Source organism: Protopterus annectens, chromosome 1.part1, assembly GCF_019279795.1.
Source record: "Protopterus annectens isolate FY-2018-M chromosome 1.part1, PAN1.0, whole genome shotgun sequence".
Taxonomy (NCBI): domain Eukaryota; kingdom Metazoa; phylum Chordata; order Ceratodontiformes; family Protopteridae; genus Protopterus; species Protopterus annectens.
In genome coordinates, this window is record NC_056726.1 from 581,487,844 (window position 1) to 581,515,701 (window position 27,858).

Below are 27,858 nucleotides of genomic sequence, written 5' to 3' on the forward strand. Positions count from 1 at the left end.
CCTTATAGCCACTCATAATTCTATTTAGACCCAGCCACCCAACCTCAGCTTTGGGATTCAACCCAAGTGTAATGACTGCAACTGTGAAACATGATGAGAACATAGTACAGTTGTGTAGCTACCATAAATGTAGATGTTCGAGTGTATTCACTGTTGCAGTCCAGGTTACCCACCTACCATCCCCCTTTCTTTGCTGGGACTTATCTGTACTTCTCTATTCTATACAACCTATGTGGTGTATTTGCTTGTAGATGAAGGTAATGTTTATTTTAGTGCATGCTGTTTTTAAGCAATGTTTTTAGCCTACCCTTTTGGAAGAAAATGGCGTTGGCTGGTTCCTTTATACCCCTGTCGCACTGACGTCAGGGAAGAAGCGACGACAACCGACGCCAGACCTAGACTTTGGAATTCGGCCGACCGAGGACCCACCTGACGGCAGGAGAACGCATCTGTTATGACTGCAGCTGTATTAGCACTCGAACATCTACATTTATGGTAGGTACAAAACTGTACTTTCCATATGCCAGACTGCATCTGAGGAAACTTCAATGGTACCTAAAGAGCCTTTGGTGCCAACACTCTCAAGACCTGGAAACTCTTCTACCTATAATTCCTTGCTTCAGAAAAGATTTTCTTTTGTGGGCGTCAGCATGCTCCCACAACAAGGGAATGCCTTTCTCCCCCACCCCCTGCCACCAGACCCTCACCACAGACTGCGCTTTGGGTGCACACCTGGATGGCAGGTGCATACAGGGCCAATGGAGCCCACAGCAAATCCCTCTGCACATCAGTCAAAAAGAGATGATGGCTTTGCAGCACGCCTTGATAGCTTTCAGGTTCCTTCTCTTTCCAGGGCCTCTCCTGATCAAAACAGAAAACACCACTGTGAATGCGGTACATCAACAAGCAGGGAGGGATGCACTCCTACCCTCTATGCAGGCTGGCATTAGCCTTTGGCTCACAGCCTCTGCCATGCAACTACACCTGTAAGCACAATTCCTACCAGGCTCTCTCAACTCTCTGGCAGACCAATTTAACAGAAATCTTCTGGACCTACACAAGTGACAACTCAACAGAAGTACCTTCACCCTAATAACTCAAATGGGGAACCCCGAAGATCGACCTCTTTGCCTCCCACACCAACCATCAGCTCGGCACATTCTGCACCAGGGAGCATCACTGCATGGCTTGGAAAGTGGATCCCCTGTCCTTCACCTGGTTCAGTCTATCAGTCTATGCTTTTCCTTCCCTACCTCTCATCCCCAGGGTACTGCTCAAAATAAGGGAGGAAAAACCAAGGACCATTCTTATAGCTCCAGACTGGCCCTGCCAGCACTGGTACCCCATGCTGCACAGCCTGTCCTTGCTACTGCCATGTCTTCTTCCTTAGATTCCAAACCTCCTTATCCATAGGAGAGGGGAGTTCTTGCATCCCCAGTTGCAGACACTCAGTTTGGCAGCTTGGCTTATTCCCTAACCCCGAACCAATCTGCCAACCTCATTAAACAGGTTCTGGATGTTATCCATGAGGCCAGACGTCCTAGCACCAGAAAGTCTTATGCTGATAAATGGAAACGGTTCTGCACCTGGATCCAGGCTAAGGGAGCCAATATGGCACAGCCCTCCCTCTCTCTCATCCTGGATTACTTAGCTGACTTACTACACAGTGGCCACTCTTTCTGTTCTATATAAATTCATGCCTCTGCTATTTCTACTGTTTTTCCCACCGAGCAGCCCCTTTTCTCACACCCTTTGATCAAACAGTTCCTAAGAGGGGCTAGCAACTTGAGGCCACCAAGAATTGTACCAGCTCCAGCTTGGGACCTTAATTTTGTATTGGAAATGCTCACCCTGCCCCCTTTTGAACCAGCTTCTTCAGCAGAGCTAAAATTTCTCTTCTGGAAGACAGTATTCCTTCTGGCCATCATTTCAGCCAGGAGAGTCTCTGAGCTGCAAGCACTCATGGCTGTGGAACCCTTCATCATCTTTCATGCAGACAGGTATCCCTCAAAACTAACCCATCCTTCATGCCCAAGGTGGTGTCCAGTGTGGCTCTCAACCAATCCATTCATTTGCCCACCTTTTTTCCTAATTCCCAGAACAAGGGGGAAAGGATCCTTCACTCTCTGGATGTGCACACACACCTCAGATTCTATTCAGGCAGGACTAAGTCCTTCAGAAAGTCTGATCAATTGCTGATTAGCTTTGCTACAGGAGCAGAAGGCAAAGCCATCTCCAGACAAATCATTTCCAAGTGGTTAGCACGCTACATCCATTTCTGGTACAAACAGCATGGAAAGCTTCCCCCCCAAGGGGGTCAGGACACACTCCACCAGAGCAGCTTCCACCTCTGTGGCTTTCCTCAGAGGAGGGCCCACCAGTGACATCCTGGAGGCTGCCACCTGGACATCTGTTCACACTTTTACCAAACATTACAACCTGCCTCTCTTCTCCAAATCCAGGGCAGGGTTTGCCGCTGCAGTCTTGAAGGGCATCCTAGACAGCCCCTAGTTTCATTGACTGCCTCCACCCTTTTCCTCAGTTTTGGGAATCAACCCAAATGTGATGACTGCAACAGTGACACACAAAGAACATAGTACAGTTGTGTACACTTATCACAGATGTAGATGTTCGAGTGTATTCACTGTTGCAGTCCTGGTACCCCCACCTCTCCACCTCCCTTTTCTTCTATTTCTCCTTCTATTACCATTCTAACTTTTTGTTCTCATTTCCTTTCAAGGGACATATTGGTATTTAGTTCCCACTGGTGGGGTTTCTTCCACCAGACCCTGTCCTCCTACTTGGCGGCTCCTGACAGGTTAGGGCAAGAAATACTGATGCAATGGCGTCAACTGCCTTAATTCATACTACTGACAACCTGACATCAGTCCTCAAGTGACAGCAACCGACGCAGAAACACTAAGTCTCTGGTATTCGGGCTGGCTGAGGGCTGCCCTGGCAGGGATAACCCATATGTGATGACTGCAACAGTGAATAAACTCAAACATCTACATTTATGGTAAGTGTACACAATTGTACTTTTAGAGGTCAAACAATTTCTTAAAGGTGTCCTGCATATTAGGTCTCCAAGGAATACTCTGAAGACCTTAATTTTGTTTTGAAAAAATTGACTCCTGCTCCTTTTGAGCCTGCAGATTCTGCTTCTTTGCAACATTTTACCTGGAAGACTGATGATGTTCGTGTGTCACTGTTGCAGTCATTACATTTGGGTAATCTCCTGGCAGGTTGCCCTCAGTCGGCCTGAATAGCAAAGTCTTGGGTTCTGTCGGTTGCTGTCTCCTCTTCCATGACGTCAGGGGAATAAAACATGCAGCCAACGCCATTTTATTCAGTCTTTCTTGCCGCTCAGTGCCCAAAGCAGAAGCAGTTCGCAAGTGCCAGTTGGCCGACTCCTGAAATTTTCGCATTTGAGTTTCAGAACCGAAGTCTTCAACTTAAGCTAAGTAGCCCATTGGGGAAACTTTTTCTTACTCCTTACCAATGTCAGTAAAAGTTAATAATTGCATTACTTGTGGGAAGCAAATACCTCATAAGGATTTTCATTTGTACTGCTTTCCTTGCCTAGGCCCAGATCATAACGTGCCTTGCTGTCAGTTTTGTGCTAGATCTAACCAATGCACTATTAAGCAGCAGTGTACTTTTGCCTCAAAATATTTTGGATCCAGATTTAATTACCCTGAAATGTCATCGGATAGCAATCCGACTACCAAAGTTCAGAAAAAACGCAAAGAAAAAGAGACAGACCGTCGAGGTCCAAAACTGACTACGAAGCTTCTCCTAAGCCAGTCGCCGGTTCGCCAGTACTCAGTGAGGCACTTTCGCAGCCCCTAATACCCGCTATGTTTTAGTCGCAGGCCTCTACAGAGACTCATGCAGAGTCCGGTATGGCGCGAGATTCTGAGAGTATTGAACCCGCCGATGTCTCTCCCTTGGATGGGTCCAGAGCCGCTGAGCAGGCACTGGCTTTGAGGATGTTTTCAGGCCTCAACATTTTTATATAAAACTGACGCCAGCTTCAAAAACAAGATAAAAAACAACTTCTAAGTCTAAAAAAAGACGCACGAGCTACGTGCTCAGGCTCCTATGCCTAAAAAACAGATTATCAAAATGGCTGAGGACTTAATTACCTTGATCAGGGGTTACCAACCCCCCCCCCTGCTAAGAGACCTAGGCAAGACACTGATTATGAATCTTCAGATCAGGTTTCTATTTCGTCTGATTCCTCTTCTGATCAGGAATTTTCTATACCACCCTATGAGGATTTAGATGCAGAAGAATCCATCCCGTCTGCATCTCCTCCTGAGGATTATTCTTTTGAAGAAACCTTGCATACTTTAAGGGAACATTTTCATTGGGAGAGTCAGGATTTCTCTGAATCAAAAAAGAGGCTTAGGGATTTCCTCATTCTTCCTCAGCATAGGCCTTTGGCTATACCTCCAGTATTAGATATTGTTGATGTGTTTTCGGAATCAAGCATGGCTCCTGATTCCCTACCACCGGCTCCTAGTAAGCCAGACAGATATTACAGGGTTCCTGACTCCCACAAATTTCTATTAAAAAATCCTGCTGTTGATCCTGAAACTGTTTCACAGGGTCCCAAAGGTGTAAAGGCCTCTACAGCCAAAAATCATACCCCCTCTGATAGAGATTCCAGGGTGCTGGATAGATGGGGAAAGAAGGTTTATATGTCTGCAACCTTGGCAATTAGGGCCTTAAACTGCCAGTTTCATATGCTTAAATATCAACAGCATGTTATGGGCTTATTGAAACAGAAAATAATGTTGATTTCTGGTTGTGTGGAAAATAAAGAATTACAGGAATTATTGCATGCAGCAGAACAGGTTGGAAAGCATACTTTGCAATGTGGTTTTGATTCCTTGCAGGCCTCTTGCAGGGCCACAGTTACTGGATCTGTGATTAGAAGGCATGCCTGGCTCAAGGAGCAAAATCTGCCTGATCATGTTAAAGCTAAATTATTGGATGCCCCTTTACAGCATGATACTCTGTTTGGTAATAAGGCAGAAGAGGTTTTAAAGAAAATGGAAGACAAAGCTAAATCTATGCAAACTGTAAAATATTTCTTACAAGTGCAGCCACCCATATTCAGTAGGCACTGGCCTACTAATAATTCGTCCTTTCCTGTGTCCAACAGAGCCTCTCAAGGCAAATCCAGGTGCTCAGTAGGCTCTAGATACCAATCACAGGGTTCTTACAGGTCAAAGCAATGGGGTGCCTCCACCTCCAAATCTGGAGGAAACAAAGCACAACCCTACAGTAAGCAAGTCTCAATGACTTCCCTCTACCATCACCAAGCACTTATCTTTTGGCAGCCCCCTTGGGGGGAAAATTAGCACTTCATGCTCAAAATTGGCAGTTAATTACCCATGACAAGTGGGTATTAAACATAGTATTCCAGGGATACAGATTTCATTTCCACACTTTGCTAATTCCAAACGTTTGGCCAGATCTGCCACAAAATCAATGGGCAGAGGCTCAGAAACAAGATGTTCTTCGTGTTTCACTGTTGCAGTCATTAATTTTGGGTAATCCTGCTGACAGGTTGCCCTCAGCCGGCCTGAATTCCAAAGTCTTGGGTCCTGCATCGGCTGTCGTCGCCCCTTTCCTGATGTCAGGGGCGTAAAAGAAGCAGCCAACACCATTTTATTTAGTCTTTCTTGCCTCGTGGTTCGCAAGTGCCGGTCGGCCGACTCCTGAGATTTTCGAGTTTGAATTTCAAATCCGAAGTCTTCTTTAAAGCTAAGTACCCCGTTGGGGAAATTTTTTTCTTGCTACAGAACCGATGTCAGAAAAAGTTAATAACTATTTCTTGTGGGAAGCAAATACCTCATAAGGACTTTCATTCTTACTGTATTCTTTGCCTAGGCCCTGATCATAATTTTCTGGGTTGTCGATTTTGTGCTAGATTTAACCAATGCACTATTAAGCGTCAGTATGATTTTGCTTTCATCTACTTTGGACGCAGATTTAATTATCCAGAAATGTCGTCGGAAAGCCATCCGACTACCGGAGTTCACAAAAAATGCAAAGTAAAAGAAAGACAGCAGAGGCCCAAAACCAACTACGAAGCTTCTCCTAAGCCAGTCGCCGGTTCGCTGGTTCTCAGTGAGGCACTTTCACAGCCCCTGACGACTGCTACTTTAGAGGCGCAGGCCACTACCGACTCCCACGTGGAGTCGGCCTTGCCGCTGGAAACTTAAGGTATTGGAGCCTCAGATGCTAATCCTACAGATGGGTCTGGAGTCACTGAGCAGACACTGGCTTCTGAGGGTGTATTCAGACCCCAAACCTCTATACATTAAACTGACTTCAAAGGCAAAAAAGCAACCTCAAGAGCCACGTGGAGAGGCCTCCATGCCCAAAAAACAGATGCTCAAAATGGCCGAAGACTTGATTACCTTGATCAGGGGTTCCCATCCCCCTCCTGATAAGAGGCCTAGGCAAAAGACTGACTATGAATCTTCAGATCAGGTTTCCATTTCTTCTGATTCCTCTTCTGATCAGGAATATTCTTTTCCCCCTATGAGGATTCTGATGCTGAAGAATCCATACCTTCAGCTTCTCCTCCTGAGGATTATTCTTTTGCGGAAACCTTACATACCATGAGGGAGCATTCCCACTGGGAGAGCCAAGATTTTTCAGTCTCTAAAAAGAGGCTCAGGGATTTCCTGTTACTACCTCAGCACAAGCCACTAGCCATCCCTCCTGTGTTAGACATTGTAGATGATGTGTTTTCGGAGTCCAGCCTTACCCCTGACTCCTTACCTCCAGCTCCTGTTAAGCCTGACAGATATTACAGGGTTCCTGACTCACATAAATTCCTTTTAAAAAACCCTGCTGCAGACCCAGAAACTATTTCTCAGGGTCTCCAGGGTGTTAAGGCTTCCGCTGCAAAAAACCCTACCCCTTCTGACAGGTATTCTAGGGCACTGGATAGATGGGGAAAAAGGTTTACACATCTGCTACCTTGGCTGTAAGGGCCTTAAACTGTCAGTTTCATATGCTCAAATATCAGCAACATGTCATGGCATTGCTTAAACAGAAACTGTTGTTAAACTCTGAATGTGCAGAAAACAAGGAAATGCAGGATATATTGCATGCAGCTGAGCAAGTTGGAAAGCATACTTTGCAATGTGGTTTTGATTCTTTAGAGGCCTCCTGCAAGGCCGCAGTTACAGGTTCTGTAATTAGAAGGCATGCTTTGTTAAAGGAACAAAATCTGCCTGATCATGTTAAAGTTAAGTTATTAGATGCACCTTTACAGCATGATTCTTTATTTGGTGTAAAGGCAGAAGAGGTGTTAAAGAATATGGAGGACAAGGCTAAATCTATGCAAACGGTCAAAGATTTCTTACAAGTACAGCCACCTAGGTTTAGTAGACACTGGCCAACAAAGAATTGGTCCTTTCCTGTGTCAGACAGACCTCAGAGGGACAGACCCAGACACCCTAGAGGCAGATCCCAGGCGCAAGGTTCATACAGGTCAAAGCAATGGGGTGCTTCTGCCTTCAAAAGTGGAGAAGACAAATCACAACCTTACAGGAAGCAGTCACAATGACTTCCCCCTGCCTGCACCAAACACATATTTCCTAGCAGCACCCTTAGGGGGAAAATTAGCATTTTTTCCTCAAAATTGGCACATTATAACCCAGGACAAGTGAGTTCTAAATATCGTGTCACATACAAGTTCCATTTCCATACCCTGCCAAAGGCAAACGGCTGGCCAGATCTGCCAAAAAAAATCAATGGGCAGAGGCAAAAAAACAAGTCTCATCCCTCGTGGACATGAGGGTCATTCCAGCAAGTGCCAGAGCAAGAGCAGGGACAAGGATTTTACTCGACTGTTCTTGGTACCCAGAAAGGACAAGGCCTGGAGGCCAATACTGGACCTATCGATTCTGAATACATTCCTGGATATACCAAAATTCAAAATGTTGACTTTGCAGCAGCTACTGCCCATGCTGGGCAAGAACGCTTGGCTTGTAACTTTAGACCTAAAAGAGGCATACATGCATGTCCCAATCAGACAAATATGCAGAAGATACCTCAGATTCAAGGCTGGCTCAATGCATTACCAATTCTCTGCACTGACCTTTGGCTTATCTACTGCGCCCAGGGTCTTTACAAAGTGCCTGGCATCAGTAATTGCATTCTGCAGGCAAAGCGGAATACAAATATATCCTTACTTGGATGACTGTCTCATTCAAGCAGCGAACAAGGACATCCTTCTACAGCATCTGGCGTTTGTGAAAAAACTGCTAACATGCCTAGGGTACACAATCAACGAAAATAAATCAAAACTAGTACCCTCTCAAGAGATAATATTCCTGGGTGCAAGCTTAAATGCAACTGCCCAGATGGCTTATCTTACGCCAGACAAAGACAACTGACTACCTACTTCAAAATGTTAGCAACAAAGGCCCAGTTATCTGCAAGAAAAATTCTGCAGGCTTTGGGCTTCATGGCATCCTGCATCCTACTAATTCCATGTGCAAGACTGCATATGAGGAAACTTCAATGGTACCTAAAAAGTGTTTGGACTCAACATTGCCACAGCCTGGAAACTATAATTGCTCTCATTCCCTGCCTGCAACAGGAGTTTCGATGGTGGGCAAAGGCTTGTCACCAAAACAAGGGACAGCCATTCACATTTCCCCCAGCCAGGCAAACACTAACAATGGATGCATCAGATTATGCCTGGGGGGGCCACGTGGTAGGAAGATGCATTCAGGGAACATGGACCTCAACCCAAATGCATCTACATATCAATCAAAAAGAGATGCTAGCTGTTCAAAATGCCCTGACAGCCTTCAAGGACCTACTTCAACCAGGGCAACTACTGAAAAAGACAGACAACACCACAGTCATGTGGTATATAAACAAGCAGGGGGGCACACATTCTTACCCCCTTTGCAGACTAGCCATGACTTTGTGGGACATAACATTGACTTACTAAGTACATCTGCAGGCACAATTCCTGCCAGGAAGGAAAAATACTCTGGCAGACGAACTAAGCAGAAACCTCATGGATCCCCACGAGTGGCTGCTGGATCCACAAATCTTCAGCATGATAACAAGGAAATGGGGATACCCGGACATAGATCTATTTGCCTCCCCTCACAACTACCAACTAAAGAGATTCTGCACAAGGATTTATCACAGACAAGCATGGAAAGTGGACGCCCTATCCTTCAGCTGGAAAAACCTATCAGTATATGCCTTTCCCCCTCTGCCTCTCCTCCACAAGGTACTCCTAAAGGTCAGACAGGAGAAGCCAAAGATGGTACTGATAGCACCAGACTGGCCCCGCCAGCACTGGTACCTAATATTAAGGAGCTTGTCTCAATGCCCAGCTTGGACCCTACCTCAAGTAACCGCATCTACTGTCCCGGCAAAATAATCAGATCCTGCACAGCCAGCTCAGGACTTTAAACCTGGCAGCATGGCGGATAATGTAGTCATACAAAACACACCTCTCAGCAAAGCTGTGAGGGATGTCATTTTGGAAGCCAGAAGGCCTAGTACTAGAAAATCTTATGCTGGAAAATGGAAGAGATTCTGTGCTTGGAACCAGGCACAAGGAACAGATACAGCTGTGCCAAATATTCCTCAGATTTTACAATACTTAACTGAGATGCTGGACAAAGGCCTATCTTTCTCATCTATTAAAATTCATGCCTCTGCCATTTTGGCTCATTACAATGCAGAGCCACCAATCTTTTCTCATCCCTTATTAAAACAGTACCTCAGAGGAGCCAAAAATTTAGGGCCTCCAAGGAGATCACCAATGCCTGCATGGGACCTCAACTATGTCTTGGAAAAACTCACCCTGCCTCCTTTTGAGCCAGCTGCTACTGCTGATATAAAGTTTTTATCTTGGAAAACAGCTCTGCTCCTAGCAATAACTTCTGCAAGATGAGTTTCAGAGCTACAGGTACTCGTGGCTGTGGAACCGTTTATCATTTTTTATCTGGACAGGGTCTCCTGAGGACAAACCCAATATTTATGCCTAAAGTGGTGTCCAGTGTGGCTCTTAACCAAACCATTGATCTGCCAACTTTTTATCCAAATCCACAGAACAAGGGGGAAAGATTTCTACATTCTTTGGATGTACACAGACAGCTTAGACTCTACTTGGACAGAACCAAAGTTTTCAGAAAAACAGAGCAATTACTAGTGGCATATACTGTAGGATCACAAGGAAAGGCTGTCTCAAAGCAGACTATTTCAAAGTGGATAGGCCACTGCATTTGTTTCTGCTACTTATACCATGGCAAGCCAATGCCTAAGGGCATTAGGTCACATTCCACCAGAGCTGCAGCCACTTCAGCAGGCTTTTCTCAGGGGAGTACCAACCAAGGACATTTTAGAGGCACCTACTTGGAGTTCAGTGCACACCTTCACAAAGCACTATCATCTGCCAATCTACTCTAAGTCCAGAGCAGGCTTTGCCACTGCAGTTCTGCAGGGTCTCATAGCCGTTCCTAATGCTGTTTAGCTCCAGCCTCCCAACCATAGCTTTGGGAATCTACCCAAATGTAATGACTGCAACAGTGAAACACGAAGAACATAGTACAGTTGTGTACACTTAGCATAAATGTAGATGTTCAAGTGTATTCACTGTTGCAGTCCAGGTTACCCACCCGCCATCCCCCATTTTCTTCTGATGGAACCTAACTTTTTTTATTTATACAACCTATGTGGTGTATTTGCTTATGGATGAAGGTAAAGTTTATATTGCTGCATGTTATTTTATATATAGATATAAATTTTGACTACCCTTTTTGGGGCACCTGCCATCTGGGGCAAAAAAAACTAAAGAAAATGGCGTCGGCTGCTTCTTTTATACCCTTGACAACCTGACGTCAAGGAATGGGCGACGACAGCCGATGCAGGACTCAAGACTTTTGAGGGCAACCTGCCAGCAGGATTACCGAAATGTAATGACTGCAACAGTGAATACACTCGAACATCTACATTTATGGTAAGTGTACACAACTGTACTTTACGTCCCCCATGGATATGGGGGCTGTTCAACCAGTACCAGAACAGGAAAAAGGACAAGGTTTTTATTCAAGACTGTTCCTGGTACGCAGAAAAGACGATGCCTGGCATCCAATACTGGACTTATCGATTTTGAACACGTTCCTGGACATTCCAAAATTCAAAATTCTGACTTTACAACAGCTACTGCCTATGCTGGGTAATAACGCGTGGTTAGTGACTCTAGACTTAAAAGAGGCATACCTGCATATCCTAATTAAGGGAATCGTGCAGAAGATACCTCCGCTTCAAGGCAGGTTTTATGCATTACCAATTCTCTGCACTGCCCTGTGGCTTATCTACTGTGCCCAGGGTCTGTACAAAGTGCCTGGCACCAGTAATGCATTTTGCAGACAAAGAAGCCTACAAATTTATCCTTACTTGGACGACTGTCTCATTCAAGCAGAGAACAAGGACATTCTTCTTCAACATCTGGCATTTGTAAAAAGGCTTCTAACATGCCTAGGGTACACAATAAACAAAAGGAAATCACAACTGCTACCCTCTCAAAAAATTACATTCCTGGGTGCAAGCTTGAATACAACTGCCCAGATGGCCTACCTTACGCCACACAAACAAAGGCAACTGACTATGTACTTCAAACAGATGGCAACAAAAACCCAGTTATCTGCAAGACAAATTCTGCAGGCTTTGGGGTTCATGGCATCCTGCATTCTACTAATTCCATATGCAAGACTGCATATGGGGAAACTTCAGTGGTACCTAAAAAGTTTATGGAGTCAACATTGTCACAGTCTGGAAACAATGATTCCTCTCATTCCCTGCCTACAACAGGAGTTTCTTTGGTGGGCAGAGACATGACACCAAAACAAGGGATGGTCATTCACTCTAACCCCTGCCACCCAAACCCTAATTACAGACGCATCAGACTATGCTTAGGGGGGCCCACCTGGCGGGGAGATGCATTCAGGGCATATGGAGCCCAAAACAAATGCATCTGCACATCAACCAGAAAGAGATGCTAGCTGTTCAGCATGCCCTGACAGCCTTCAAGGACTTACTTCATCCAGGACAACTACTGATAAAGGCGGACAACACCACGGTTATGTGGTACATAAACAAGCAGGGGAGTACACATTCCTACCCCCTTTGCAGACTAGCCATGGCATTGTGGAACACAGCCTTGACTTACCAAGTACATCGTCAAGCTCAATTCCTGCCAGGAAAACAAAATACTCTGGCAGATGACCTAAGCAGAAATCTTATGGACCGGCATGAGTGGAAACTGGATCCACAAGTCTTAAGCATGGTAACACAGAAATGGGGGAGCCCAGACATAGATCTATTTGCCTCTCTCCCCAAAATTATCAACTGGACAAATTCTGCACAAGGACTTATTACAGACAAGCATGGAAAGTGGATGCCCTATCCTTCAGTTGGAAACATCTATCAGCCTACGCCTTTCCCCCTCTGCCTCTTCTTTCCAAGGTCTTACTAAAGGCCAGACAGGAAAAACCAAAAATGATCCTAATTGCTGTGGACTGGCCTTGCCAGCACAGGTACCCAGTTCTAAGGAATATGTCTCAACTCCTCCCTTGGAACTTGCCTCAAATACCTCATCTACTGCCTCAGCAGAACAATCAAATTCTGCACACTCAGCTCCAAACTCTGAACCTTGCAGCATGGCTGATCATGTAATTTTTCAAACAACACCTCTCAGTAAATCTGTTATGGATGTCATTTTGGAAGCCAGAAGGCCTAGTACTAGAAAACCTTATGCTGATAAATGGAAGAGATTCTCTGCTTGGAACCAAGCACAAGGAACGGACACAGCAAAACCAAATATCCCTCAGATTTTACAATACTTGACTGAGATGCTTGACAAGGACCTGTCCTTCTCTTAAATAAAAATCCATGCCTCTGCCATCTCGGCTCATTACAACACGGAGCCTCCCATCTTTTCTCAACCTCTGCTAAAAAAGTATCTTAGAGGGGCCAAAAATTTAAGGCGTCCCAGAAGATCACCAACTCCTGCATGGGACCTCAATTTTGTGCTGGAAGCGGATTTAAAGTTTTTATCTTGGAAAACAGCTTTCTTTTTGGCAATCGCTTTAGCAAGAAGGGTTTCAGAACTACAGGCTCTCATGGCTGTGGAGCCTTTTATTACATTTTACCTGGAAAGGGTGTCCCTCAGAACCATTCCTTCCTTTATGCCTAAGGTGGTTTCCAGTGTGGCTCTTAACCAAACTATTCACCTGCCAACATTTTACCCAAATCCGCAGAACTAGGGGGAGCGGATTCTGCATTCATTGGCTGTACAAAGACAACTAAGATTCTTCTTAAACAGGACCAAATCTCTAAGAAAGTCTGAGCAACTACTGGTGGCATTTACTTCAGGATCAGAGGGGAAGGCTATATCTAAGCAGACTGTTTCTAGGTGGATAAGCCACTGCATTTGTTTCTGCTATTTGCATCATGGAAAACCTGTACCCAAGGGAATCCGGTCACATTCCACCAGAGCTGTCTCTACCTCAGCAGCCTTTCTCAGGGGAGTTCCAACCAAAGACATTCTAGAAGCTGCTACTTGGAGCTCTGTTCATACCTTTACAAAGCATTATCATTTGCCTCTCTTCTCCAAATCCAGGGCAGGCTTTGCCACTGCAGTTCTGCAGGGCTTTATAGCCACTCCTAATGCTATTTAGTTCCATCCTCCCATCCATAGCTTTGGGATTCTACCCAAATGTAGTGACTGCAACAGTGAAACACGAAGAACATAGTACAGTTGTGTACACTTACCATAAATGTAGATGCTCGGGTGTATTCACTGTTGCAGTCTGGGTTACCCACCCGCCACCCCCATTTTCTATAACTTCTCTTTCCTTCACTATACTCTAAAGCCTTTGTGGTGTATTTGCTTTTTGATTAAGGTAAAGTTTATGTTGCTAAAAGTGAATTTTCATATATATATTTGCTCCGCATTTGGGGGGCACCTGACATCTGGGGCAAGAAAAACTGAATAAAATGGCGTCGGCTGCATGTTTTATACCTCTGACGACCTGACGTCATGGAAGAGGAGACAGCATCCGACGCAGGACCCAAGACTTGACTGCAACAGTGAATACACTTGGAACAGCTACATTTATGGTAAGTGTACACAACTGTACTTTTTGTTGATGGCTGTTACTTCTGCTCGGAGAGTTTCTGAGCTTCAGGCCCTTATGGCCATTCCTCCTTTTTTGTTTTTTTTACAGGGAGAGAGGGTGTCCCTTCGTACTAATCCTTCTTTTATGCTCAAGGTAGTAAATGAGCTGTCTTTGAATCAGTCAGTACAACTCCATTCCTTTTTCCCTTCTCCTCAGTCTGCTAGTGAAAAAGTCCTGCAGATCTTGGATTTCCACAGACAGCTCATGTATGATTTGGATTAAACTAAGGCGAGTTGCAAGTCTGAATAGCTTTTTGTTTACTTTTATACCATGACATTGGGTTTGGCTGTTTCTAAGTAAACCATCATCTTCTGGATATCTAAGGCCATTTCCTTTTGTTATACATTTCATGGCAAATCTCGGTCTGTTTCTGTTAGAGCTCATTCCACTATGACTGTTGCCTCTTGAGCCTTCTTCAAGAACTTGTATACTAATTCCATCCTTGAAGCTGCTACTTGTTCCTCATTGCATACCTTTACTAAGCATTATAAGTTGGATATGGCTTCTAGGGCCAGAGCAGGTTTTCCACCTCCCATTCTGTTTCTTAAGCTTTTTTACTCTCCCTTCTGTTTTAGAATACTGCAACACTGATACAGAAGGACATAGTACAGTTGTGTAAAATCTTACCATAACCGTAAATGTCTTTCCCTTTATTCTTGAAGTATTCACTCCCTCCCTGCAACCCCCTTTTGTTCTTTTTTTTTTGTTTTAGATTCCCGTCTGGCTGAGGGTTTCCCCTTTTTCTTCTACATTTTTCCTTCTGGATGCATGTGGACATCTTTGTCCTGTAGAGACTGTTCTCTTCTAGGGCAATTCAGTTCTACGTAGCTGCCGTACATCACACTTAATGCTCCCTTTTATGCCCTATTTTCTGTGTGGGGTGCGTAAGTATTACGTACAGCATATACAAGATCATTAGGCTTCGGTATGCTGGCCAAGCATCATACTGCCTTGGGCGGGAGATCCCTTTTGTTTAGAGTACTGCAGCAGTGAAGAGAAGGATATCTACTGTTTTGGTAAGATTTTACACAACTTTACTTTCTTTAGTCCTACACATTTTGTCATCCAACCTTTAGCTTTGTGATGCCATCCCCTTAAAATGAAAGTAGGCTAAAGTACTTTGTACATCCTCTTCTAATTACTTGTCCTTTTGATTGAACTTCTAAAGTAATGCATATGCAAACTGCACAAAGCAGTATCTCATTGATGGGTCAGCCCCTCTTGAGATTTCATTCTTCGTCTGTATCACTGCAGATTTACTGTTGCTTCTTTCTCTGGTAAATCAAGGAGAATCCCCTTCCTAGGTTTGTTACATACCTAGCATGTTGTTCTTTCAATTAATGCTTCTGTATAAGCTTGTCCTAATAGTTGTGTGGAACCTGAATTTGGTGCAGATCCATTCTTCCTCCTAGTACCTTGATATTTTAAGTACTGTTGGTAGGACCTAGAGGTTGCAGTTTTACCTACTAATCTGGTACTGTTAAACTGACGTGCCTGTTGATGTTTGCCTCTGGAAGAAAAGAACATGAGAATGTTGCTGATCAACCCACAGTTTTGTCTTCTTTATTAAAAATGTAATGTTAACCCTAATATGAAAAATCCCTTGAATGCATTCCTGAGGCTGTTCATAACTGAATATTGAGTAACAGTGGCTATTTTGATTGTGATCTATCAGCAGACCTGAAGATTGTCTTAAATAATGTATTGTAGTTTGTACCTCTTTTATGGAGTGTCACTTAGCTGTAATCCCAGTTCCACACATTTTTTCTTATATGCATTGACAAGAGGTATTCATTTAAGATGGTCTCTAGAGTTATCTCATATATTTGTAAACTTTTAGTATCCGTATTAAATTTTCATCTATTATGCTTTTGTTTGTAGTCGCTTTATAAAATTGAATTTCCTGTATGCTTGCATCTTGTAAAGACTCATAGTTTCATAGTATAGTACTAGGCTATCTGCCCTAGGGCATTTGTAAGCCTAGCCATAGTGATGTGGCTTTTGCCACCCCGTGAAATGGTACAAAAGTGTACAGAATAAAATTAGAATACTGTGCCTCTGTCTAGTAGTGACACAATGAAGGTCCCCTTGTATAATAGAATTAGTTTACTGTGCCCCTGTCTAGCAGTGACACAGATGTGACACCTGGGGTAAACTTACGATCTCCCATCCACTCATCAAGATTTCTCTTGAAGAGAGTCAGTGAGGGGCTCTGCCTAATACGAACTGGGATCTTGTTCCAAAGCATGGGAAGCCTCTGGGTTATGAATCTATCCCTCCAGCATGTCCTATTCATACTTGTGCCGAGGTTTAAGTCTTTAGCTCTCGTGGTCCTGATGGATTTGGATCTTTTGAGGTGGAGCATGTCCATCAGATCCTGATTGGACATGGCCTTGTACGTCAGGCAGAGATCACCTCTGAGCAGGCGGTATGCTACTGAATAGAGCTGAAGTTTCTTTAGTCTGGCAGAATAAGACATATGTTGGAGACCCTTGACCCTCTTGGTGAGGTACTTTTGTGGTCTCTCCAGCTGTTGCAAATGCCGGGTGAGGTACATACCAAATGGGGCATTGTACTCGATCATGGGTCTGATGAGGGAGGAGTATAGGGGTACAATGACATCCCTGGATCTGGATGTGAATCCCTTCATGATGAGGTGTGCAAGGTAGAATGTTTTTCTAACCACTTTGGCAACTTGGATGTCAAATGAGAGGTCGCTGTCGACTTGGGTCCCTAGGTCTCTGATTACTTTTTCCGTACTCAGTGGGTTGCTGTCTGTGTGATAATTTGTGGGTACTTTGTTTTTCCCAAAGGGGATGACTATACATTTTTTGGCATTTAGTTTAAGGCCATGACTCCGGCACCAGTTGTCCGTTTCTGTGAGGCCTTTTTGTAGGATGTATGTGTCCGCTATTGTATCGACTATGGCGCCTAGTTTTCAGTCATCTGCGAACTTTGTCAGCCACAACCCTCCCATGTTTGCTTTAACATCTGAGAAATAAATGCCGAACAAGAGAGGTCCCGGGACAGATCCCTGTGGGACACCACTTGTGACTGGCTTTGAGTCTGACATTGCTCCAGCGATTTTAACTTTATGGGTTCTGTCCTTTAGCCAGTTTGCAACCCATCTAGTGACATAAGGGTTAACGTTTAAGCTGTTGAGCTTATCTATGATGCCTGAGTGGGGTATTGTGTCGAAGGCCTTAGCCAAGTCCAGGTAGGCTGTATGGACTGCTTTGCCCTCATCAATGGCTCTAGTGACGGTTTCGAAAAAGTCAACCAGGTTCAAAAGGCAGGATCTGCCCTTTACAAAGCCGAACTGGGTGGGGCCAAGTGTCTGTAGATCCCCTATGTCTCGGTTTATGAGTCCCATAATGATTCTTTCCATAGCTTTGCAGACCAGGCTGGTTAAGCTTATGGGGCGGTAGTTTCCAGGGTCTGTAGAGGTACCCCCTTTGTGGAGTGGGACCACTGTTGCTGTATGCCACTGTTCAGGTACATATCCTGAAGTAAGGCTAAGGTTAAATAGCATTTTTATGTGTGGGTTTAGCTCCTCTTGGAGTTCACGTAACATGCAACCCGGGATACCGTCAGGTCCCATTGATGCTGTGTTTTTAGCTTTGTTTAGGGCAGATGTCCTTCAAGGATGCATCTGCAGTCATAACATATGGGTTGTCCTGCCTCAGGCAGCCCTTCGGTCGGCCGGATTCCAAAGTCTGGGTCTGGCCTCGGCTGATGTCGCACTTCACCCGACGTCATAGCTCCTAGGGTATAAAGGCATCAGCCGACACCATTTTCCTCAGTCTTTCTTGCCGCGCGGTGCCTGAAGCAGAAGCTGTTCGCAAGTGCCGGTCGGTCAGATCCAGAGATTTCAGCTACCGAAGACTTCTAAAAAAGCTAAGTACCCCGTTGGGGACTCTTTCTTGCCTCAGCCGATGTCAGACAAAGTAAATAATTGTTTAACTTGTGGGAAACAAATACCTCATAAGGATTTCCACTCTTACTGCCTTCCTTGCTTAGGCCCAGACCACGACGTATCAGCTTGTTTAGCCTGTGCTTCCTTCAACCGACGGACACTTAGACGTCGGTCGGAGTTTGCAGAAGAGTTTTTTGGTCCCGCTTTTGCATATAAAATGCTGTCGGAGACTCCGACTACACATTTAGCCAAAAAACGCAAGGATAAGGACCGACACTCGCGGCCCGCGGTTTCGGCTGAAACCACGGTTAGGCCTACTGCAAGTGTCTCGGTTTCAGCAGAAACAGAGTCCTCGGTTCTTCCTTCAGCCGAAAGCATGTCTCAGTCAACCGAGGCCACAGTGGCCCCGGCAGAGTCGGCTACAGAAATTCCTACTGAAGAAGCAGGCACACAAGAATTGTCCGACACCATTCCGTTGGACATCTCTACTCCTGCAGGTGGGGCAGCTAGACCCCCTGCTTCTATGTCTATAAGGCCTTCTCCAGGGCTAAAGCAGCTAAACTTTCCAAGGCCTTACCTACAAAAGCTCCCCCTCACAGGCCTTCCTCAAGTTCTCAGATTCTCAGCCTTGCTGAGGACCTTATTTCTCTGATCAGGGGATCCCAACCTCACCCAGACAGGGCCTCACAACCCCCTCCTGAAAAAAGGCCTAGGCCTGAACCCCCTGAACCTCTCTCCTCCGACTATTCCTCGGATGGATCAGATTTATCAGACCATCAGGAAGGACCATACACACATTATGAGGATTCGGATGCAGACGACTCCATTCCTTCTGCCTCCCCCCCCAGAAGAATTTTCATTTGGGGAAACTCTACACTCAATGAGGGAACACTTCCAATGGCAGGGTCAGGATTTTTCTGATTCTAGAAAAAGGCTAAGGACCTTTTTACACTTGCCACAGCATAGGCCTTTAGCCATACCACCTGTACTATCAGTTGATGATGCATACAATGATGCCAGTTGTGCCCCTGATTCTCTTCCCCCGGCCCCTGCCAAACCTGACAGATATTACAGGGTCCCGGATTCTCACTTTCACTTGTATAAGGCCCATGCTGCAGACCCAAAAACCATTTCTCAGGGTCCTAAGGGTGTTGCAGCTGCCTCTGCCAAAAAACCCCTACCCTCTGAAAGAGAATCAAGAGCATTAGAGAGATGGGGTAAAAAGGTTTATACATCTGCTACTCTTTCTGCCAGGGCTTTAAACTGTCAATTTCACATGATACAGTACCAGGAATTTTTGCTAGATCAGCTGAACAAAAAGCTTTCTTCTCCTGATCCTTTTGACCGTAAGTCCCTTCAGGAATTGGTACACAACTCTCAACAGGTCAGTAATCATTTCTTAAAATGTGGCTGTGATGCACTGGAGGCTTCATTTAGATCAGCTATGACTGGAGCAGTGATTCGAAGGCATGCCTGGCTAAAAGAGCAATCCTTGCCAGACCACGTTAAGTCTAAACTCCTATGGAGAAACAAAGTTTATTTGGCTCCCCGGCACAGGAGGTTCTAAAGAAAGTGGAAGAAAAAGCAAAATCTGTGCAAACAGTCAAGGATTTTCTGCAGGTCCAACCTCTGAGGTTCAGCAGAAACTGGCCTTCAAAGAATTGGTCCTTTCCAGACACCTCCGGAGGACAGAGAGGCAGAAATAGACGCCCAAGAGGCAGGGGTCAATCAAGGGGTGCCTACAGGGGCCGTCAGTGGCAACCTGCCAACCAGAGGAGCACCGCCACAGCTGTGACTGCAACCATTTCCACAGGACAGACACAATGACTTGGCTCTGATACCGCCTACCAGGGAGCAACTGGAAGCACCCTTGGGCGGAAAGCTAGCTTTATTTTCAAAAAACTGGCATTGCATTACAGGAGACAAATGGACTTTGCAAACAATAGACAAAGGCTACAGGTTTCACTTCCACACTTTACCAAAAAAGAGAGGAATGCCAAACCTTCCACCAAGCCAGAAGTCAGAGGCTCTAAAACAAATCATCAACTTACTAAGGATGAGAGCAATAGAAAAGGTACCATCTATGGAACAAGGCCAAGGATTTTACTCCAGACTATTCCTTGTACCAAGAAAAGAAACTCAATGGAGGCCTATTCTCGACTTGTCCGCACTGAACACATATCTCATTGTACCAAAATTCAAGATGCTTACCCTACAGCAACTTCTTCCCATGTTGGGCAAGGAGTCTTGGCTGGTGACTCTAGATCTCAAGGAGGCATACCTGCACGTCCCTATCGACCAGATTGCAGAAGACACCTCAGATTTCTTGCAGGATCAGAGCATTATCAATTCTCAGCATTGCCCTTTGGCTTATCTACTGCCCAGAGTATTCACGAAATGCCTGGCATCAGTAATTGCACATTGCAGGCTTCAGGGAATTCAAATTTACCCATACCTGGACGACTGCCTAATACAAGCGGACAACAAGACAAAAATAATACAGGATTTGGCCTATGTCATACAACTGCTGCAAGCCTTGGGATACACAGTCAACATACAGAAGTCAAGACTAGTGCCATCCCAAAGAATAACATTTTTGGGTGCAGAACTGGACACAATAACTCAGATGGCTTTTCTCACAGAAGAAAAACAAAAGCAACTACCAGTCTACTTCATGGAATTGACAAGACAAACTCGGCTTACTGCAAGGAAAGTCCTGCAGGCCCTGGGTTACATGGCATCCTGCATAATCTTGATCCCACATGCCAGGCTGCATATGAGAAAATTACAATGGTACCTAAGGAATGTATGGTCTCAACACAGGCACAGTCTAGAAACCATGATACCAATCATTCCATGCCTGAAAAAAGAATTCCTGTGGTGGGCTCAGGCCTGCCAGACCAACAGAGGGTTGCCTTTCCACAAACCACAACCAAGGCAGACCATCACCACGGACGCCTCAGACCTAGGCTGGGGGGCACACATGGAAGACAAGTGTATCCAAGGCCTATGGTCCCAAGACCAGCTGAATCTACACATAAATCTAAAGGAGATGCTGGCAGTGAAGCATGCAATCGAGGGATTCAAATCATTCCTCCAGCAAGGACACCTGCTGATAAGGACGGACAATACCACAGTCATGTGGTACATCAACAAACAGGGAGGCACGCACTCCTACCCTCTATGCCGGATGGCAATGGACCTGTGGAACCTAGGCCTGAATCTCAACATTCAACTACAGGCCAGATTCGTACCAGGAAAAGAGAACTCACTAGCAGACAGATTAAGCAGAACTACCACGGATGATCGCGAATGGATGCTGCATCCAGACATTTTCAAAAACATAACAAAGAAATGGGGAATGCCAGAGATAGACCTGTTCACCTCCCCACTCAACCACCAACTGAAGAAATTCTGCTCAAGAGAATACCACCCACAAGCCTGGAGGGTGGACTCCCTTTCTTTCAGCTGGAAGGCCCTGACAGTTTATGCCTTTCCACCTCTCCCATTGATGTACAAAGTTCTACTGAAGATCAGGGAGGAACAGCCAAAGGTAATTCTGATAGCTCCAGACTGGCCAAGGCAGCATTGGTACCCGCTACTGAGAAGCATGTCTCGGACGAACTCATGGCCTCTACCTCTATGGCCTTTACTTCTAGCAGAACAACTACAAGACCCTGCATCCAAACTTGAAAACGCTGCAGCTAACTGCCTGGAAAATTGCATAAAACAAAACCAACCTGTTTTATCTCAGAGGGTCAAGGACATTATCCTGGAGGCTCGCAGACCCTCCACAAGGAAAACATACTCAGCCAAATGGAAGAGATTCCTCATTTGGAGTGCATCAAAGGGAACAAATGTCACACTGGCAAACCTAGCACACATCCTAGAATACTTAGCAGAACTATTCCACAATGGCCTGTCCTATTCTTCCATTAAGATTCATGCTTCAGCAATTTCAGCAGAGTACAACATGGACCCTCCTATCTTCTCTCATCCTCTCCTCAGACAGTTTCTAAGAGGGATCAAAAATGTAAAACCTCCAAGGAAACCACCTCTGCCTACATGGGATCTCAATTTTGTGCTGAAAAAATTAACACTTCCCCCTTTTGAACCAGCAGCATCAGCAGACTTACAGCTCTCATCTTGGAAAACTGCCTTCCTTCTAGCAATCACTTCAGCAAGAAGGGTATCCGAGTTACAGGCATTAATGGCAGTGCAGCCTTTCCTTATCTTTCACCAGGATAGAGTGTCTCTGAGAACCAATCCTACTTTCATGCCAAAGGTGGTATCCAGGGTGTCCTTGAACCAAGCTATTCATTTACCTACGTTCTTCCCTAACCCACAGAACAGGGGGGAAAAACTACTACACACCTTGGATGTACATAGACAACTGCGCTACTATTTGGACAGGACTAAGACCAGCAGAAAAACTGACCAGCTTCTGGTAGCATATGCAACAGGAGTGCAAGGAAAAGCAATTTCCAAACAGACAATTTCAAAATGGATAGGAAATTGCATTTGATTCTGCTACTCTTCTCATGGAAAGACAACGCCTGAAAATATCAGGCCTCACTCCACAAGAGCTACAGCCACCACTACAGCTTTCCTACGAGGAGTGGCTACCAAAGACATTTTAGAAGCTGCTACTTGAAGCTCCGTGCATACATTTGCCAAGCATTACAATCTTCCTTTATACTCCATATCCCGAGCAGGCTTTGCAACTGCAGTTTTACAAGGGATCTTAACTACACCATCATTATCTTAGTGCCTCCTCCCCCAGTTTGGCTATGGTATTCTACCCATATGTTATGACTGCAGATGCATCCTTGAAGGACATAGTACAGTTTTGTACCTACCATAAATGTAGATGTCCGATAGGTATGCATCTGCAGTCAGGATTACCCACCCTCCTTCCCCTCTGTGTTATTCCTAGGGTACTTACCCCTCTCTTAGCTAGCTGGAGGAATCTATTATGGTGTATTTGTTTGTATGTGTATATGTATATATACTTTTTGTTTTCTACTGTTTGGAATTTTCTACTTTTATCCAAATTTGGCCTTCCTAGAGGGCACCTGGCATCTGGGGCAAGAAACACTGAGGAAAATGGCGTCGGCTGATGCCTTTATACCCCAGGAGCTATGACGTCTGGTGAAGTGCGACATCAGCCGAGGCCAGACCCAGACTTTGGAATCCGGCCGACCGAAGGGCTGCCTGAGGCAGGACAACCCATATGTTATGACTGCAGATGCATACCTATCGGACATCTACATTTATGGTAGGTACAAAACTGTACTTTCTCACTTGGACATCTGAGATGACAGGGAGATTACATTCAGCTGGGATAAGTATTTCTTCTTTTGGGGGTGAGGGAGGGGAGAAATTTGCACTGAACCTGTCAGCCAGAAAGTTGGCAATATCTGTGGGTTCAGTGTATTTTTTGTTGTTGTGAACTAACTCTGAGCATATCTGAGGGTTTCCGCCCAGGTTTCTAACATAGCTGAAGAAGGCTTTGTGGTTATCTTTAGTGTCCTTAGCGATTTTTCTCTCAAAGTTGTCCTTGGATGTTTTTATGAGAGAACGTAGTTTTCTGCTAATGTTGATCAGAGGTGTCTTCCCTTCATGGGATTTTGCTCTGACGTGCAGTAGCTTCCTTCTTTTGTTATACAATTTGTTAGTGGCTGAGGTCCACCAGACAGGACGCTTGCCTTTGGTGGAGAGTGACTTGGATTTATTTGGGATTGCATGATCCATGCATTCTTGGAGATGTCCATAGAAAGCATTTGTAAAGGATTCGGCATTGTGGGATGTGTATCCACTGGCACAGTGGGCTTAAAGGATACCATCTCAGTCTTAAGAAGAGTGAAGTCTGCTTTTAAGAAGTTTTTCACTGTGGTCTTTTGTGCTGGGGGTGGAGGTGGGATATGTATATCCAGGGTGATTAGTTTGTGGTCAGATCTCACTAGTGAGGGGTATACTTCCGGTGTGGAGCATTTTGTCCCCATGTTTGTGATGATCAGGTCTAGTATATTATCTCCCCTAGTGGGAGAGGTGACTAGTTGTTCCAGTGCATTTGAATTTATGAATTCCAGGAACCTTTGGGCTAGGGTATTAGGGCTAGAATAATGTACCCAATCTATGCTTGGGTAGTTGAAGTCTCCCAGTATGATGGTATTTTGTGATACATTCATATCCTCCAATGTCTTCAGGAAGGCTGAGTGGGGTTCCTGAGATTGGGAGGGTGGTCTGTAACATGCTACCAGTTGTATAGCAGTTTTGCCTATGGTTAGTTGCACCTGTATGGTCTCTGATGCTTCATGTGTTGCTACTAACCTGGAGGTGTGGGTGTCCTTGATGAATATGGACACCCCCCCTCCCTTTATGGTTCGGCCTGGGTTTTGGGGCCGAAAAGCATGATACGAGGTGTAGCCTGGTAGCGCTGGGGTGCTCTCAGGAGCCTTGAACCAGGTTTCAGTTACTGCACAGACGTCGATGTTCTCCATGCTGATAAGTGCATCGAGTGCCTGCATCTTGAGATTTAGACTTCTGGCGTTGAGCAGCATTACCCTTAGTTTTTTTCCATCAGTCCTTCCTTCCTTCCTGACATCAGGGTCTAGATAGCCGTTGGTCATTTCACATTCTTATTCAGTCTTGTAAGTTTGCAGGCTGATGTGCTTGCTCATTGGATAATAATGATACTTCTTGTTTTTAGCCACATCTAATTCCTTTCTGGTGTAGAACTATACATAACCACAAGCCATCTCATATTCATTTCCACCCTTTGTCTTTTTCTGCGCACCGCCTAACTTTCTCAAACTGTATTTCGTCCATTTTCTTTTCTTGATGTACTTGTGCTCGTGTGCATGTTTTGTAATTTACAATTGTTAATTGGTTACACCAGCCTGTACAGTTTATCTTTTTAGTTCACCTTTTTTTATAGGTTAAATCAGTACATCCAGTTTGTCATCTGCTTCATTCACATTATGCTGTGTAATAAATTTATCTGTTCCATGTATAACCACTTGTAGTTTGTTACATTCTACTACTTTGCTTCATATATACTGTAATTTTGTGAGCACCTCCAGTTATCTCTGAAAATGGGCGGGGTCAGGCAGGTGTTCAGGGACGGTCAGCCCAGTACTATTTAAACATAGGATAATTCATACAGCATTTCAGGTTATTGGTTACTTTTCTTAAACCAAAATGGGTGTATTGAAACTCCTGAAACATCTTTGCACAATAGCATCCCACAGTGTATAGTTTTGTGTCAGGAAAAATGGCACTTAATCTTGAAATGCTGTACAGTGGTTTGAAAAATAGGTTCAGTGTTTAAATCTGTGTAATTTTGACTATTGCTTGTGTGCCTTTTCAGAGATGTAAAATACATGCTGTTGAAATTAGTGGAGCTGAGATCCAGTAATTGGGGAAGAATTTATACTGTCACAACAAACCATGAAGCAACGCCAGAAAATGACCCAAACTATTTTATGGTATGTCCATTGTATGCAACTTTTAAACTATTAATTGTTTTTAATGCTATAGATTTTTTTTCATACTTTAAGTAGCATGTATAAGAGTAAATGTGTATTTATGTTTTTACTTTCTGTTTTTAGAATGAGCCAACTTTTTATACCTCAGAAGGAATTCCTTTTACTGCAGATGATCCAGGTATGTCATTGTTAGTAATTATGTAAAATGTGGAGCAGTATAAAGGCATTTTGTTTAATTAGTTAGGTCATTGCGGCCAATAATACTCCCAGAAATTCTGGAAGACCTTCCCCCTTTTGGCAGAGTTTTCTTTAGGCAGACATCCCACATACATTCTGAAGCCTGTCAAAAGAGGGGCCATGCTTTGACTGCTGAGGGTCTCTCTGGTAATACATGGCTGCTTTATCTCCTACCAGACTTCCCCATTTCTGTAGGAAGAAGAGGCCCTCATGAAGTATAGGGGTATTTTCCAATCATCAGACAGATGTTCGTGTTTCACTGTTGCAGTCATCACATAGGTTCATAGGTTGGTACTAGGCTATTGGCCCTAGGGCCTATACAAGCCTAGCCATACCAATTCTCGGGCTATTTCTTCCCATAGTATTTACTTCCCTGGACCCCTGTCTAGAAGGGTAACTGATGTGATCCCCGGGGTGAATTTTTATTTATTTTTTATTTTACATTTGTTGACCGGGCTGGTCCAGCTGGATATATTTCCTTTTTCAGTAGAGGCCTGGAGAGAAAAGCTCCACATATAAACAACCACCACCACACCAAAAATGTTTATAATAAACAAAAAGGTATTATAGTTTAAATTCTAGGAAGACTAAGTGACACACTATATTAAATACATCATTCACCTTCAGGTCATTTTACAGTATGAATATGCAGTGAACCCCAAGACATTATTACAATACATTGTTGCAATAGTAGCTTTTTTTGTCAGAGAGAATAGCTTTTTTTTGTAGCATTTCTCAACTGTCTAAAGGTTTGTTGATCTGGGGTATTTCTGGTTGCTCTCCACTTAGCCCAGGATTTATTTCTAAGTAATATTTTTTGTCTGGTATCTTTTGAGAGCCAGGGGGCAGGTTTGGATTTTGCTCTAATAGATCGTTTTGGTGCATGCCTGTCGAGGATTGTTAAGAATTTGTTATTGAAATATATAGCAGCTTCTTCAAGAGGGAGAGTTTTTAGAGGGTTCCAGTCGCAGGCACTAAGTTCCATTTGAAATAATACAGGCTGAAAGTTTTTCTTGGTTCGAGAAGCCCTATAGTTGGGGGCATTGGTAATGTCATTGTTTTGTCTAATGATGTAAGTAAGCATGTGATCGCTTGCATCATCAGGCAAGGTCCCTACTTTATAAGTATGTTCTTCTTTATTGATTAGTATCCAATCTAGTATAGTTTCTTTATTTTTTGGTTTGTTAATTCTAGTGGTGGTGGAGATAGTTTGATTGCAACCATGCAGAGTAATATGAGAAGAAGGATTATCTGTATTTATACTATTCCAGTCTGTATTGACATCTCCTAGAATAATAGTTTCTTGTGTGAAAGTAATAGATATCCAACATAGGGTATCCTCTATTGTAGAAATGTTATTACCTGGGGGTAGGTAGACACAGATTATATAAAGTGCTTTGGTGGAATTGAGTTGAACTTTAGTGATTAAGAGTTCAACTTTACTATCTATAGGTGGGTTATAAGGTATTGAGGAGATGTGTAGTTCATTTCTGAACAGTAAGGCTACTCGTTTTCCTTTGCATTTTACTCTGTCGTGTCACAGTATATTATACCCTGGGGGGATTATTTCATTATCCTTAGTTGTGGGTTTTAACCAGGTTTCTGTAAGACAGAGGATATCAAAGGAGTAAATATCTAGAAGGGAATGGAGATAGGCAACTTTGTTAATACTGCGGATATTGAGATGACCTATTAGTAAGAAGTCAGAGAGACTGGTCTGGGTAGTAAGGGTGTTGGGGGAGGAGCTAAGAATAGGTGAAGTAGAGAGATTAGAAGGGCCTGGGTTAGGGTGGATGTCACCATATTTTAAGGTGGGTAATTTTAGTACAGAAAGAGGGTAAGAATTAAGGCTAGGTAGATATTTTAATTTTTTTATTGTGGGCTGGTTTAATTTCATGGGTGTAAGTCGATGATATTTAGGTAGCAAGTAACTAGAAGTGGAGGTGATATTTATTTGGGGATGGGTAAG

General features: G+C 44.2%; 1 protein-coding gene across 1 annotated transcript in view; it reads left to right on the plus strand.

The window, feature by feature from the left end:
- PAIP1 (poly(A) binding protein interacting protein 1) overlaps positions 1–27,858 on the plus strand; it is a 1,589,139-nt gene that overhangs the window by 1,048,628 nt on the left and 512,653 nt on the right. Inside the window, exons 8-9 of the mRNA XM_044076930.1 lie at positions 25,535–25,652; positions 25,776–25,830. Of these exons, the coding sequence (XP_043932865.1) occupies positions 25,535–25,652; positions 25,776–25,830 (173 nt within the window). The remainder of the gene's footprint in view (positions 1–25,534; positions 25,653–25,775; positions 25,831–27,858) is intronic.